At 43.5% G+C, this 16,678-nt stretch overlaps 1 protein-coding gene across 1 annotated transcript in view; it reads right to left on the reverse strand.

The window, feature by feature from the left end:
• Positions 1-434: 434 nt before the first annotated feature.
• The window catches only part of LOC148035679 (RAF-like serine/threonine-protein kinase PRAF), a 61,830-nt gene continuing 45,586 nt past the window's right edge, over positions 435-16,678 (reverse strand). The window contains exons 9-12 of the mRNA XM_087677688.1: positions 5,177-5,299; positions 4,994-5,081; positions 4,615-4,862; positions 435-4,506 (exon numbers count right to left, since the gene is read on the reverse strand). Coding sequence (XP_087533814.1) covers positions 4,666-4,862; positions 4,994-5,081; positions 5,177-5,299 — 408 coding nt within the window. The 3' untranslated portion in view covers positions 435-4,506; positions 4,615-4,665. The remainder of the gene's footprint in view (positions 4,507-4,614; positions 4,863-4,993; positions 5,082-5,176; positions 5,300-16,678) is intronic.

Consider the following 16,678-nt stretch of genomic DNA (forward strand, 5'->3'; position numbering starts at 1 on the left):
ATATTATACAGCACTCTATGTTCCTTGTGTCTCAAAACTGTGAAACTTTTTTTAATTGTGGATTTACATTTATTTAGGGATTTTAACTCACCCAAAATAGTTCCCGTAGGTAATTAGGTCCTACGTTGTTTTTCAGGGGCTTTACCGTTAGGTCTTAAACTTTGGTGGTAACATAGTTACAATTCTTGTGGAGTGCACGATTTAAAAGTTCGTTAATTCAATTACTACATTACTTGGACAAGCGTTTGCGCCTCATTCGTTACGTAAAGTGGTAGTTTTTGCACATCATTGTGGCTAGTAATACTGGTAAAGTACTAGAGAACAGCTGGAGTTACAATGTTATAATGATTTGCGATATCACTTTGTTAGAAAATAGCTGGAGTTGGGCGATACACGTTTTACTATGTTTTTTTAATAAATAATGCGTGGTCATTTACCATTAAAACGTAAGAATATTTACAGCATATTTCTATGCATCAGGCACTAGGCCAAAACATTAACTTCTTACAACAATTTAAATACCCAATGGGAATTTTTTATCTTTCTCAAAAACGCTATCAACTGCATTTTCAATCCAGGGATGTCTTTTGCTAGTGGCATTCTTTTTCCTTGCCTAAAAATGGCAGCATTCCTATGAGACCAAATAAACTTGAGCACAACTGTTCTTACAGTACTTAACAACAATAGTGTTGCCTTATCAGCTGCTCTCGAGTCACCAAAAAGTGCCATCTTCATTGTGACTACATCCTTCAAGTTGGCTTGCCTCAACCATTTCTTTACTGAAGACCAGATTGGTCTGATCCCGAGGCACTCCCCGAACAAGTGCACTTTGGTTTCCTCTTTGTTTCTGCACCAGCTACAATAAGGGGGAATCTTAAGCATCTTGCTTAACCTAGCTTTGACAGGGAACTTGTTCAAGACCAGTCTCCACAGAGATGTGTTTAATCTATTTGACTGAGTTTCTTTCCAAACTCGCTTTAAGCATCTCTTCCATGATGCCATCCTAGCATGAGGGAATTGCTTCCTCCAAGCTGCCCATGTCTGCATGACAACCTGAGGTGACTTATCTTTAAATTGCATTGCTTTCTTCAGGATCCACACCCTCTTTCCTACAGGATTAACCATGTATTTCATAATATGAGTATGTTGTTTCCCCAGAGATGGAAACTCCGACTTAAGCCGCTCCATAACTCTCAAGAACCATTGCAGTTCTGAGTTATTCAGCTTAAACAGCTCCTGAACTTCATGCACATCCATCCAAGACTTGGCACCTTCATTCCAGATATCCGCCTACCTCTCGATACCTTTCAATGCAATCCTTCTAGCCATTCTGGGCTGCTCGCGGACTGGCGCAACCTGAGGGTCATATGGAAATGGAGAGAGCCATATACTTAGCAATAGAGAGGGGTCTTCCTGATGTTGGGGATCACAAGTCCACTTGAACTCCCTCAGGATGGAGTTCCAAAGCAAGACTGAGGTAGCTTGATTTTAAGATCCCCTCCCAATACATCAAACCAGCAACCACCAGGCCAAACTTTACCCCACATTCTTGCCTTGCTCATCCATTCCCTCATAAGGACTGCCCACAGCTGGTTACTCTCAATCCTCTTGAGGGATGAGAGTCCTAACGATTGAGCTTTTGCATACATAGATTCCAGCCCAAATCCGTCCTCTGTCTTATCGGCTGTCAGCATAGACCACGGTATCTGAGGGACACCTTTTTTACCTTCATTCCTCCATATGAAGCCCCTGATCATGCGGTCCATCTGCTCCCAGGAGGTTCGGTGGAAGGGGAGCATGGTGGCCATAAAGACCATTAGAGAGGTCAGAATAATCTTTGCTACAACTAGCGTCCCAGTTAGAGAGAGTTGTTGTTTCTGCCATTTCTCAAGTTTACTCTGGATCCTTTCCCTGAACCATTGGAAACACTGTTTAGAAGATATCCCAACACCAACAGGGCATCCCAAGTACCTGATAATTTCACCACATTTGACCAACCTAAAGCCATACTCCAGCAGTCATGAGCTTGGCTCATTATATGACAATGGTAAGAGCTCCGTTTTGGCAGTGCTAATTTTAGACACCGAGTGTGTTGCAAACTCCTGATATAGATGCATCAGGTTATCCACCGAACTCTTCTCAGCCTGAACTACACTTGCATTATCATCTGCAAAAAACTGTGTTGCCATGTGGGTGCCGTCAGGGAGAGGCAACCTTTTGATAGTTCCTGCAGCAACCTGTTTGTCAACATGTCTCAGCAGAGGATCCATAATGAATGCAAAAAGGAGGGGTGCCAGCGGGCATCCCTGCCTTATTGATCTGCATAGAGGAAACAGGAGGGAAACCATCCCATTGCCCATCACAGAGGCCAAAGCATTCCTAAAGAGGGCTCCTACCATCCCCAAGAAGATAGGACCAAATCCAAATGATCTCAGAGTTGAGAGAATGAATGACCAACTTACTCTATCGTACGCTTTGTCCAGGTCCATGTTGACCAGGACAAAGTCAGTTTCATGCATGATTGCTTGATCAATGGAGCAGATGAGATTAAGAACAGCATCCTATATTTTCCTCCCATGCACAAATCCGTATTCCCATGGGTGCACAATCTTTCCTAACAGGAACTTGATCCTACCCACCAGGGTTTTGGCCAAAATCCTGTAGGTAAAGGGAAGCATAGTCAACGGCCTCCAATTTGAGGGCTTGGTCTATCCAGAGCTTTGGGAACCAATTTGATGATTCCATTGTTGCAATCTGCAGGCAGCATCCCCGTTTTCCTTACCCAGTGGAGTAGTTGTACCAGCTAGTCAGAACAGGTGTCCCACAGCACTTGGAAGAACTCTGGGGGGGTACCATCAAGACCAGGCATTTTACCATACTTCATTTAGTCCAAGGTAAATTTGATTTTCTTCTTTGTGCATGGATGCTCAAGGATTAGTGCTTCATGGGAGCGGATAGGATCAACCATTTCAGAAATTTGTGCATCCTTTCATGATAGTTTTCAGGCTCCTCTGGTTCACTGACCACAATGGCAGAAAAGTGACCCTTGAAAACTTGCAAGATATTCCAGTCATCAGTATGCTTTACCCCATTATTATCAACAATCTCAACAATTAATTCCTTTTTCTGCTTGAATTTCGGAGCATTGAAGAATAATGCAGACAGTGCATCTCCTAAGAGCTCCCATGTTCCCTTGAGTTGCACCCTGGCTGCAGCAACTCTATGCTCCTCCTACTCCTTAAGAGACTGCTCAACTACTAGGAGGGTCTCCTGCATCCTAGAGTCCAATGGATTGAGCTGTAATGCAGCAAGAAGTGCCTCTCTTGCCTTCGCAGTCTTCTGTACTTCTTGTCTTCTTTGTTCAGCTCTCTGCCTGCCATAATGATTGGCAGCGCTTGTAACTTCATGTAGGCATTTAAGCCACTTGAAGTCAAGGGTAATCAAGTCATCCAAAGCACACCCCCATGCATTTCTCACCTTAGCTAGAAATTTCTGTTCCTTAAGGAATGATGTATTCAATTTGAAGGGTGGAGGCCCATTAGAAGTCCTGGTGGCAGTAACTATCTTGAAGGACAGCAATATGGGCAAATGATCCGAAGCCATCTCCTGAGCTAATACCTGCACCTTGGTGCCACTGTCGAGCCACCATGCATCTTGATTTCCATAGACTCTGTCAAGTCTGCCAGCTCTCCATGTAGGGCCCACATGTTTATTGTCCCAGGTAAAGGGGAATTCCTGACTACCAAACTGGAAGCTCCAAAGCAGTCCCTACTCTCCTGGCTGGTGATTGGAATATGACACATCATCCTGCAAACTGTTCTCATGGAGCGGACTCAATGATTGCAGCTGAGAGATCAGCATGGAACCTCCTTCAATTATCCCATGATCTCAGGGATTTAGGTCTGGACGTTTTACTATGTTTGCAATATTACCATGTCACATTTCCAATTTGAGAAAAAACCTGACACTTCTTTGCTTAAATGGCATAAGGTATATCTTGCACGATTTAAAAAGATGTATGTTCATTAAACATAAGCTTTACAAGGACTCAGTATTATAAAATAAAATGAAATCTACAACAGGTTACCAGCACAATGGACCAAAGCCAACGCCTACAGGCTGCATGGGCTTTAGAAGGAATATGCGATTTGAGTGAACAGTAAGGAAAGAATAGCGACAAGAGTTACCAGCTGGCTAGGTGTTTCACAAAAACAAAATTATAAGGCTGGTATAATTTACATTCGACCCAATCAAATTTTCAACTATGAGCAGACACACCCAGGGACTCACTCACCTAAAGACCTTGCCACAAGGCTGTAGGAACAACTCAAAGCAGACCATCCTTTCCCTTGACAAATGAAAAATACTTGGACTTTAGCACATGATGATGACTGTCCTTTTGCTTGTTTCTCTGCTCTGGGTCGAGCTGTCTGAAATGCTATCTTTGGCCTCGCACAATATCGATTTGCACAGCTTCAAAGTGACAAAGAGATACCCTGTACATAGCTTCAAAGGAAAAAGCAAGAAACGTCAGTAACTGTGCACATTGACTAACATCCTGTGAAAGCAGACTGGATGTCGGCCTTGAATAGTGAGAAAAAAAAGTGTAATTACCTACTAACACTTCGATGCCTTTCATATGAAGAATAATTTTGACCTTCCTTGCTAGATGCAGCCTGCTGCTTGTGCTTGCTGCTGCCCTTGAGGCCTAACATTTGCCATAGACCTCAACTCTGCAGCAATTTCTAGAAATGTGGGCCGTTCTGCAGGATTAGATGACCAGCAACGCTCCATCAAGGACTTCCAGGATGGTTCGCACCAGCTCGGAACCAGCGGTCGCAAGGTATTGTTCACTATGCCACCTGAAAAGGTATTATGTAATGAATTCAGGGATCTTTGAGTAAAAACAGTACACCACATCCTGCAAGCTAGGCTGCACTTTACAGCCTTGAACCATCTACAGCTTTGAAAACCTTTAGAACATGTCCCATACCTATGATAGCACCATAATGCATATTAGCGTATGGTTCCTCGCCTGTGAGGAGCTCCCACATCACAATACCGAATGAGAATACATCAACCTACAAAATCCAGCAGTCAGAGCTGTTTTGATGTAACTGTAGGCTGCTAAAAGTAAAAAACATCGCTAGATCATACCTAATCAGACATGCCTTACCTTTTCACAAACCAGACTGCTACTCCCATTTAGCAACTCTGGAGCCATCCACGGTAATGTCCCTCGCACACCACCAGAAACCATGGTCTGATGCTTAACCTTTGACAGCCCCAAGTCACCAACCTAAGAAATGAACTGACATATTAGGCCTTCCCAAGTCAGCAGTAAAACAATCTTTGTATGCCTACTACTGAAAACAAAAAAGTAGTACCGAAAGGCACAGTATACTGAATCCTGTTTCATAATTTTGTTTCTTCTGGTACAAGGGGACTAAAATAACTGTTCTGCATTTAGATATAGGCTCAGAAAATTGTTAGGTTAAGGTTAATGTTTCCGATTCATCCACAAAACAGCTAAAAATAAAAGATCATCTTGCTACGCCTGATGCCACCTCAGACATGGCAAAGAAATGCATCAAAAACAGGTGAAGGTAGTAGATGGCCTCCATTACACATGGCCTGATGTTTAGCAAATATGCAGCACATGCCTGTTTCCACAGTGCAGTTGATACAGCCTACCAGAAGTTGCCATGCATAAGTGTGACGAGAGACATTGGACTGCCCAAAAGATGTTGGATTGCAATACACTGCCAAAGCCCTATCAAGAACCCTTCACAGCTTTGATGGCAAGCCTACCCAAAACTCCCTCCTCATGGCTCTTTCTCCTCTCGTAAGGTTAAATTATAGTTCACTAAGACCAAGTTCCTATACTCTAACAAGCTTAAGTCATAAAACCCTGAAAATCTTTCTTCACTGCGGCACCATAAAGGACAAAATTTGTGAAAAGCTTATACACAGAAAATCAATGTCAGATTCACCCTCACAAGGAAAGGTCCATGACATGCAATGACTTGAAAAGAAAAGACCTAATAGTAGTACCATAGGAGAAGGCAAGTTAGAATTTCAAAGTGAAAAATTGCATGCACTTATTAATTACACTTTTATACAGTATTTTGGTGGTTGAGAACATGCCGGATACATTTCATCAAGGTCCAAGCTCTTTGGAAATTATGAAAATTAACCCAAGTTTTTTCAACTTGATATGAAGTGGAAAATTCACTATTTGTTCACATCAATAGCATGAAGGGTACCCGTACCAAACTTGCCAGCACCTTGAAATATATGGAAAAATGTGATTATAATTGTACTTCTAAAAAGATAAACCTCAATAGTGGCTAATGGAGACCCAAAATAACAGCACAAAGAGAAGCTTCTTATGAGGCTAGCTTGGTGTGTGATCTGGATTGGATCTTCTAACAATCTAATGCTAGGTACGATGACCACATTGGTGTACAATAATGGGTAATGAGATACTATCAGAGTGCAGCAAATGCAGAAGCGTATGGCGACCGAGAGAAAAGAGTGAACACAAAGAGGGGAGAGAGAGAGAAAGAAAGAACACAGAGAGGGGAGAAAGAGAGAAAGAGTGAGCACAAAGAGAGAGAGAGAGAGTAGAATGCGCAAATCTGCAATGAAAAATGCTGAATAAGGAAGCAGATATGTACACAAGCATAGTGCGTATGTCTGCGTATCTCTCAACTTGAAGATCTCACCACCTATGCTCCTTGAAGTCTGCAAAAAGAATGTGTGTGTGTGCTGGCTAAGTGGCCAATACATAGCCAAGAAAATATTGAAAATTTACAGTAGGTTGGCCAACCAAATCTGGCCAACTGCTGCCATGGCGATTTGGCCAACCTGCCAAATCTGACCACCCCCACAAAATCTGGCCAACTGCTGGAGGGCAATGAATGCCACCTGCCCTGTGATGACCTGTCAGCAGCCACATGGCACAAAACTGCCTGCCAAAATTACCCAAAAATTGGCGCCTGTTGGAGATGCCCAAATAGACAGGAAAAATACATAACTCTACCTGAGAGAACTAACTGCACCAACTGTAACCTGAGAATGCTAGTCTAGGGGATGATTAAGTCTCTAACACCCCCTCTCAAATCCTAGATACGGAATAAGGCTCAAGGATCTGGAGTGCTATCATAGAAAGCACCTTCATAAACAAATCTGCCAAATTATCCTCTGTCTTGCAGTAAACCACATCAATAGTCTCATCCAAGATCTTCTCTCGAATGAAATGGTACCGTATCTCAATGTGCTTCGTGTTGAGCTAAAAATACATTAGCCTAACCTAAACAGCCCCAAAACATGCTTAATTAATGAATAAACCTTCTTATTTTAAAAAGAAACGCAATCCTAGATAGTTACTGTGTCCCACATGCAAAACCCTAATTTGGGTGCCCCAAACTTTCTGTAAATAGGCATGCAGCCCACCACTCTCTCTTAATCTCGTTTTTGTAAGTTTTAGGAGCTGTATCTCTACTGCCCACACCCCATTTGCGGACGACATCGCGGTCAGAGATTACCATCTACTACCATCTCACGTCTAATTCCAACCTTCACTACCTGTCTGCACTTGTTGCCTGGTACCCTGGAGCTGTCCCCTACTACCTAAGTGTTGCGTTTGATGCTGATGTCAGTATCTATTTTGTTGTCGCCAATAGTCTAGAGCTGTCGCCTTGATCTTCTCTCTCCTCAACAGGCTATGTTTAGAGTTTTTGGCTGCTGCCCTAATCTTCTCTCTCCTCCACAAGCTGCATTTGCACCTAACAATTATCACCTAGCTTTTCACTCTCCTCAAGTACCTACGTTTTTAGTATTTCTCTCTCCTGCACTGCCATCTGCATCGGATCAACCTTCCTTGGCTACATTTGCTAGTGTTCGACACACAGAGGCTGTCTTTGCCTGCAATTTGGGATCCATTCAAAGTACAACACACTCTATAGCTCATAATCTCTGCCTTGATCCCAAAGATATGAAAGTTCAAGGTTCAATTTTCACTACATAGCATTTTGTTGCATGAGCGTTGTATATCCATTATTCATTCACTTTATTATTCATTGTGTTTAGTGTCTCTGAGTTACCCTAACCCTAACCCTAACTATGTTCTATATTTATCAATGCTTTGTCGCATGATTGGTATTGTGATTTTTGCGTTTAGAGCATTTCTTCACATGGTATTAGAGCTAGGTACTCTCTGAGAAACTTGGCCTTTGATTGGAAAGCTCGTTCGTGAAAACATGAACAACAGAAGGGTCAGATAACTCTGAACACATTCACAACACCGCTCTAGTCTCCACAACCAAACATGGACCAAAACAATCAAGAGTGGGCCTCCTAGCTTGCCACTACTCAATCTGACATGGACAAAGAACCATCAGACTACCATGAAATCCACAGACCATATCAAATTTCTGCTGCTAAGTATGATCTCATCCTTATGCATAGAGCTCAGTAGGAGGTTGAAGTTAAGCTTGAGTTTTCTCCTTTAGATTTGGTACATAGAACTAATGATCTTGCAAGTCCTTCAGAATCTCTAATACAGACCGGCCATCTACAAATGGAACCTAGCTCGGATTACACATCACTTCCACATTACTTTTTTTCTCCAATGCCAAGTACAAATCATATTATTTCACATTCTATGCCATCTGATTCTATATTTTCTTTTGGATCAAGGGATGCTCATCAAGAAGAGACTCTTCAAAACAAGCTTTGGTTTGTAAGTAATGAGCAAGACATGTACTTTTTTATGAACTCAAAACTAGGTAAGAAGCTAAAAGAAGAACTTAAGTATTTCATCCCTTCCTTTCTCTTCAAATGGTTTTATTTCTCATGGTCAATATGGAGTAGGTGCATCTTCATCTAGTGCATTTAATGGAAAAAAGAAACCAATCATGTTTTCCACAACAACATCCATCACAAATCCATTTGGGCTCCCACTCATCCCTCCCTCATCTTCTGCTGCACCTTCCTTTCTACTTCCATTTAAGTGCACCACATTATCCACCACACGCCAAAACAGGGTGGCTCAGCACATTTAGACACAACCTTTAGGATCTATACATACCTGTTTTCAGGTGGCGTACTTATGACAAAGGCTCAACCTTCCACACAAACACTTTCAAGTTATTCCTCTAGGAGTGCATCCCAACCATACTGGAGTGTGGATCGTTTGGTAGGGCAAGAAATGTTTGTTTCCAAAGCTGAGTATGTGTTACTATGGCCCTTTTCAAGTCTCAAAGAATATCAATGACGTGGTATATAGGCTGAAATTGCTAGAGAATTGGAAAATTCATAATGTATTCCATGTGAGCCTATTGAGGCCTTTTATTGTTGAAGTGCCAAAAGATATGATTCAAGAGGAACACCCTAAAGTAGAGGAATTAGATGAGATTCTAGTTCCTGAGTAGATCCTGGCACATAAGGATAGGAAAGTGAAAGGTAAAGTTATAAGAAGATTTTTGGTGAAGCTCAAGAACTATTCACCAACGGATGCCAAATGGATGGAAGAGGCTGAATTGGCAGATTCGCCTCGGTTACCGCAACTTTACTAAGAAGCTTTCTTACTAGAATCTACAATGACTTAGAATGCCTTTTGAAGCAATGTAAATTCTCTATTGTACAGTTGAATACCACATCTCATTGAATAATGCACAATGTATGGTTTACACTTAGCATTAACATGTGTATCATTGAATGAAATCTCAATGCTTTGAAGTTGTATTTGTTACACTTCAATTGAATGATTATACATGTTGTGACACTAATAGTTGCGGGTATACGTGCTATTGCCCTGTGTTGCATCCGAAAATATGTATATTAGAAAGGCTCCTAGTAATCATAGTTGGATACAAGATGTGATTCTCCACCTATGTGAGACTTGAACTTGCAATGACACAAATGGTAGTGGAAAAACTCCTACGATTGCCCCGTGTCATCTATTAGCAAGTGATACATGCGATGGCACTAATAACATGGAGAATCCTGTTATTGTCCTATATCATCCGTTAGCATGTGTGGCATGCAATCGAGATCGCTTGCTTCTTTCAAGAGGGGAATATATCACCAGGTGGTGATATTTTTTGCAGTTGCTTTCCTTATTTACTTATATAAATATTTTATTTTTCTTTTCTTTAGTTGCTGTTGCTTTTTACCCCGAGAATTCTCTTGGATTAAGCCGAGATCTTTGCATGGCTAGAAGAGGCAACCATTGGGACAAATTGGACTAATGGTTTGTCTGAGCCTTATGACCAGTTCCATATTAAATGGACACTGAAGAATAGAATGCCAGTGGTTTGGGACTGTGTGCTTAGCCACTAGAGAGGGTGCATGACAATGAGTTTGGCCAAGATAGAAGATGCACATGTAAGAATGTTCACGAAATAAAAGTCACCGTAACTAAGCCACATTACACTTTTTAATGTGGTTGCAATGATAGAAGTTGCTCAAAACAACTTGAGGAATGCAGGGGTCATCATCCCTAAAATTTAGGGAGTTACTATTTTTGGACCCCAGAATCTGTTTGCGTCATTATCTTCGTTTTTGCACGAGGATTAATTCTCCATTCTGTGCCGAGGTCAAATTTTGCACCGATCATGGAGAATTTTAGACTGGAAGGTTTAAACGGGAATTTTGTTACATGTATGCCATGTGGCACAAATTCCCAAAAGAGAGAGAGAGAGAGAGAGAGAGAGAGAGAGAGAGAGAGCATTTTAAAAAAACGTAATAGGCATGAGGGGCAGATATGAGAGTGAAGTTTTGAGGAGCTGAGGGCAGATTGCTGCAAGTACATCAGCTATGGAGAGTACTTCTTCGTCTCTGACTCATGTACGGAGGTAGAGCTTGCTCCTTCTGGTCAACTCTCTCTCTATTCTCAGAGAAAATGCTTTGCATGATGGGCTGATTCCATCGAAGGGTTTTTCAGCTCTCATTTAGTGATGTTTGTAGGACTGTTTTACTGTTGGAATGATGCCAAAGTAAAAGGGATGTTGTTCTGGATATGTTGGACAATAAAAACAGTAAATACAGAGTTCTACAAACTGCAATTCTGCACATGAATCATTGAGTTATAGTCACAGAAAATGCTTTCCTAAAAGGGATGTTGTTCTGGATATGCTGGACACTAAGAACAGTGAATACAGAGTTCTGCAAACTGCAATTCTGCAAATGAATCATTGAGTTATGGTCACAGAAAATGCTTTCCTAAAAGAGTTCTGCAGACTGCAACTCTACACATGAATCATTGAGTTATGGTCATAGAAAATGCTTTCCTAAAATGGATGTTGTTTTGGATATGTTGGACAGTAAGAACAGTGAATATAGAGTTTTGCAGACTGCAATTCTGCACATGAATCATTGAGTTATGGACACATAAAATGCTTTCCTAAAAGGGATGTTGTTCTGGTCATGTTGTACTGTCCTTATGTAGTTGGGATTTACTCAGAAAAATAAAAACCAACTATTCATAGGTTATGTATTTTGAAACATTTCATTTTTGTAACTTTCCATCTTTTAATTGATAAAGTGGCGCCGATCTTTGGGACCAATCTCGTGTTGAGCAAGGGAGTAAGGTCTCTATTTGTGTGTGTGTGTGAAAAGACCAAGTGTTAATTGAAGGAACTACCACTTTATGTGAGTCATAGACCAGTTTCAGCATGAATACTTGCATCTTTCTTTGCATTACCCTATGCATTGGCATTCTATTCATGTAAACATGCATCTGTACACATATATCCCTTTTCAGCCACACTTGGAGCGATCGACTCTGAATCCACCATACTCATAGCATTGAACATGAAAGTCTCCAAAGGCAATTTTTTCCTATGCTTGCATGCTAGCTTTGCTTGTCTTGTTTGCTTACCCGTTTTTCCTCTCTCCAAATATTCTCCATATGATTGGCGCACACAGACATACACTTAGGAATCCCTACGCACTTATCCTAGTAGTGTGTGGGATTGTTTTGCTTGTATTATGAAGGTAGTGGAGCTATCCATCCTACTTTTTCTTTATTTCTAGACACAACAACTCAATAGGACAAAAACTAATTTGAAACCATTAATTAAAGCTAAATCTTTTGTACAAATTACACCAAAAGCCCTTTAAAAAACAAACCAAAAAAAAGGTCTACTGTTGATTCATCCGCCTTTGGAGAACTTGGTAGGCCCTTGGACAGTCGATGAGCACCCTTAATCTGATGCCCTAGCCTCTCTAGGGTGATCACTTGGACTCCCTCATCACCTCTGTAGTCTTGGTAGGTCACTAGGTAGCCAATGTGCACCCTTTGCCCGATGCCCTAGTTGCTTTGGTGTGGGATGCCTTGGGATAAAAGAAAATAAACATTAAGGGCTTATTTCTCATGGCTTGGTTTTGGGCCTGAGAGGAGCTATTGAACTAAAAATGCATTAGCCTAACTTAAACAACCCCAAAGTACGATTAATTAATGAATAAACCTTCTTATTTTAAAAAGAAACAGGATCCTAGAGAGTTATTATGTCCCACATGCAAAACCCTAAATTGGGTGTTCCAAACTTTCTATAAATAGATATGCAACCCACCACTCTCCCTTAACATTGTTCTTGTAGGTTTCACGAGCTGCATCTTTGCTGTCCACACCCCGTTTGCGGAGAATGTCACGGTCAGAGCTTCCCCTGGCCATCTGCTACCATTTGGCACCTGATTCTAGCCTTCACCACTCGTTTGCAACTGTCACCTGGTACCCTAGAGCTGTCGCTTACTGCCTAACTGCAATGTTTGATGCTAACCTCAGCATTTGGTGATGTCACCAATAGTCTAGAGCTTTTGGATTGATCTTCTCTCTCCTCAACAAGCTGCATTTACAGTTTTTGGCTGCTGCCCTGATCTTCTCTCTCCTCCATAGGTTGTGTTTGCACCTAACAGTTGTTGCCCAGTTTTTCTCTCTCCTTAGGTACATGCGTTTTTAGTCTTTCTATCTCCTGCACTATCGTATGTATCAAATCCAATCTTTCTTGGCTGCATTTGTTGGTGTTCGACCCATGGAGGCTACCTTTGGCTGCGATTCGGGATCCGTTCAAAGTATGATACACTCTACAGCTGATAACCTCTGCCTTGATCCTAGAGATACAAGAGTTCGAGGTTCAATATTCACTGCATTAGTGTGTTTGCTCCATGAGCACTGTATATTCATTATTCATTCACTTTTTTATTCATTGTGTTCAATGTCTCTGAGTAACTCTAATCCTAACCCTAATTGTGTTCTGTGTTTATCAGTTTGTGCTTTGTCATACGATTGGTTTTGTGCTTTTTGCATTTAGAGCATTTCTTCACACTTCGATCTAGCATAAAACACAAGGTTTCATGCCAAAGCAATGCAACTCTCATTGTCACAATGAAGTGTCATAGGATCTATCTATGGCCAATCAAGCTCTCCTAGTAACCTCCAACGCCACATTGTCTCTCACATGGTAGAAGGTGCCGCCTTGTACTCTGCCTAGATAGAAGAAAGGGCAATTGTGGGTTGCTTCTTGCTACTCCACGAGATAACATCTACAACCAAAGAAAAGTAATCTCCTATGGTTGACCCCATTGGTCAACATCTCTAACCCAATCGAAATCTGTATAGCCAATAAGAACCAAAGCTAAATCTCCAATAACTGTCGTTGGATAATGAATACCAAGATCAGGTCCCTCTCAGGAACCGCAAAATCCTCATAGCATCCTGCCAGTAAACCACATTGGATTCACTCATGAACCCTACAAGCAAACCTACATGAAAGCACAAATCAATTCGAGTGTTAAGAAGCCATATCAATGACCCAATTAACTACCTGTAGCCGAAACCATCTACTGCTAGTGAATTTGCATGGGCCATAGCCTTCCGGTTTGGATCCATAGAAGTAGAAATGGCCTTGCATCCGTCCATCTCAAACGTGGCCCAAAGCTCCTGCACATACCACTGTTGGGGCATGAAAATCCCCCTTGGAGTCTACCAAATCTCATGATCTAAAAAGAAATGAAGAAGGCCCATATCCATCATCTCGAACACCTCATGCAGTGCCTCCTTCGTCTACTTGACCTTCTAGGCATAATCACCTATCAAAATGAGATCATCCACATAAAGCACGAATAACACATGCCCTCCCACTAAGGTATGGACATACAACTGGGATCGGAAGAGAAACATTGATACCCTTACTTTCCTTGAGGAATGAGTCTATCTTCTCATTCCAAGCACGGGGAGCCTATTTGAGGCCGTAAAGGGCCTTCTTCAACCTATACACATGTCCATCAAATGAGGAAAGCCAAGAGGTTGCTCAACATAGATCTCCTCTTTCAATCACCATTAAGGAAGGCAAACTTCACATCAAGCTCATAAATCGATCATCAACTATGGCTAGCTTTTTTTTGCAAATAAAATATAGCTGATTATATTACTCAAAAAAACTAATTACAACGGAGTCCTCATGCTCAACAAACTAGTTGGAGCTGATGCAAAAACACAAATACATCATGTATACAAGCCTCTCAAGGCAGTCTGGGGGGGATGGGGGCAAGAAGCCATGGAGGGGGGGTGTATCGCCATCTAGGGCTGCCTACCTACATCACGAAAAACGGGTCCTGGCCGCCCCAGGTATGCATGAAATGACAATGAAGCTCCTGATGAGCCCTAGACTCGCCCTGCACCTAATCCCAACGGCCGCGGAGGGAGTGAATGATGGAGGTCCAAAGCTCTGCTAAGGTCGCCTATGCTGAAAGTCTCTCTCCGCTGAAAGTCTCTTGACACCGCACCTTCCAGATATGCCATCGAGTAAGACTCCCTATGATCTCCCATACCTTAGAGTGGTCTGCTATGGGCTCCAATACCTGGTAGATGGGTAGAGCCTCCAAACCGACCACTGCACACAACCCTGCCTCAATGATGAATATCTTGTCCTGCATCCCAGCCTCATACAGAAGGTGACGGCCCTAGCTGACTGTCTGCCAACAGAAGGCTCCCCATGAGATACATCCAAGGCTGGGTGTTGTACGGCAAAGGATGCGGCATGCTCCTGTCCACACGAGCTGCGCCTCCTCACATGACCAAAGATAGTGCTTTGGGTTTTCCAAAGGCTGCTGTGTGCAACGCTTACAACCTCCCTCCTTTTGCATCTAGGCAAGCCAACTTCCCACTGCCAAGCCTCCATGTGCCACCAGCCATAAGAAATACGATACCCTTCTCAGCCTCCAGCTATCCCATAGGCGGCACCAGAAGGTCCGTCGGAACGGCTCAGTGATGCTGTGCTTCACCCAGTGCCGACTGCGTGACGGCGCCCAATCCATATCCTCCTGCATCAGTACATGACTGCCAATCCTAGCAATGTACTCCAGGAACCTCGATGGCTTCTTGGTGACTACAGTGGTCCGCCATCGCCACTCTCTTGGATCTCACTCCACCTCATCAAGCGGTCTACCCTCCCACATCCAAAGGCGCCACTCCTTGAGCTCCTTCCAGAAAACATAGAGGTCTAGTCGCCATGTCTTCCCCTGAAGGCCCACCACCCAAACCCTCCTCCACAAAAGGGCAATTATCCCCTCATCCTGCTGCCCTCTGTCAAGGGCCAGACGCCTCCCCTCCTGAATAGCAAAGAAAGTCCCTCGCGGGGCGCCACCCACTCTACCAGCTACCTGTAGGGGGGTGCCTGCTGGTGAAAACCTAGCGGCCCATACCTCCTCGGGCTCTATCAGCACTCGTATCGAGGGAGCAAGCCACTCCGAAGATATCGTTGTGTCTAATCTCCCTTCGCCGCAACTCCACTCCTCTTTGGCAGGCTGATACTCGCTATAGCACCTCCTTGTCCGCCATCCTGTATACCTCCCGCCCCGCCATGTCCTGATGGTACGAGCCAGGCCAGCCTCCCAACCAGCCCACTAGATGTGGGGCCCGCTCGCCAATCTATGCCCCTTCCTGATCTTTGACCTGGGGATTCCAGATCACCGGCTGACGGTCTATCTCCTCCTAGCAGCCTGGGAGGCTCTGGATTAGGGCCTTACGGAGGCCCTGCCACACGCAAAATAAACTGCGTAGGAAAGGTGATCTAAGGGGGTGATCTAGGCTGACGTGAAGATCCATCTCAAGGACGGCCTCCACTCACCGCCAAGCCTCGGCCTACAATCCTGAAGACCCTCCTACAATAGGACCTTCCAGGCCTGCCCTCCCGGTGTGAGGCCGCGGACAACTAGCTTGCCCAAGAGGGCCATACTCTGAAACTCTCGGTCTATGATCCCAAGCCCTCCCTTTGACCGATGCCGTATGATGGTCGCCCACGCCACCTTGGCCCGGGAATCCCTGGAGCCGTCTGACCCGGACCAAAGGAAGTTCCGCACTAGGCGGCGAAGCTGCACTACGCAGGATGAGGAGAAGCACCAACACGAGGCGATGTACAAGGCCATCGCTAGGAGGACCTAGTTAACCACCAGGGCTAGGCTGGCTAGTGAGAGGCGAGCCGTGCTCCAATAGGTCAGCTTCCTCCGAATAGAATCAAGGACTGAAAGAAACTGTTGGGCGGAAGTGATGTCGAGTCCCACCTGGAACCCTAGGTACCAGACGGTCTGCCCTCTACTCACCCATCTAAATCCTAGGTGGATGCCCCACTCCGTGCTAGAGTCCGGGTCTGTGAGAAAACCAACAGACTTT

This window comes from Lygodium microphyllum, chromosome 5, assembly GCF_053477565.2.
Source record: "Lygodium microphyllum isolate KBCC chromosome 5, Lygodium_microphyllum_v1.1.10, whole genome shotgun sequence".
In the NCBI taxonomy this organism is placed as follows: domain Eukaryota; kingdom Viridiplantae; phylum Streptophyta; class Polypodiopsida; order Schizaeales; family Lygodiaceae; genus Lygodium; species Lygodium microphyllum.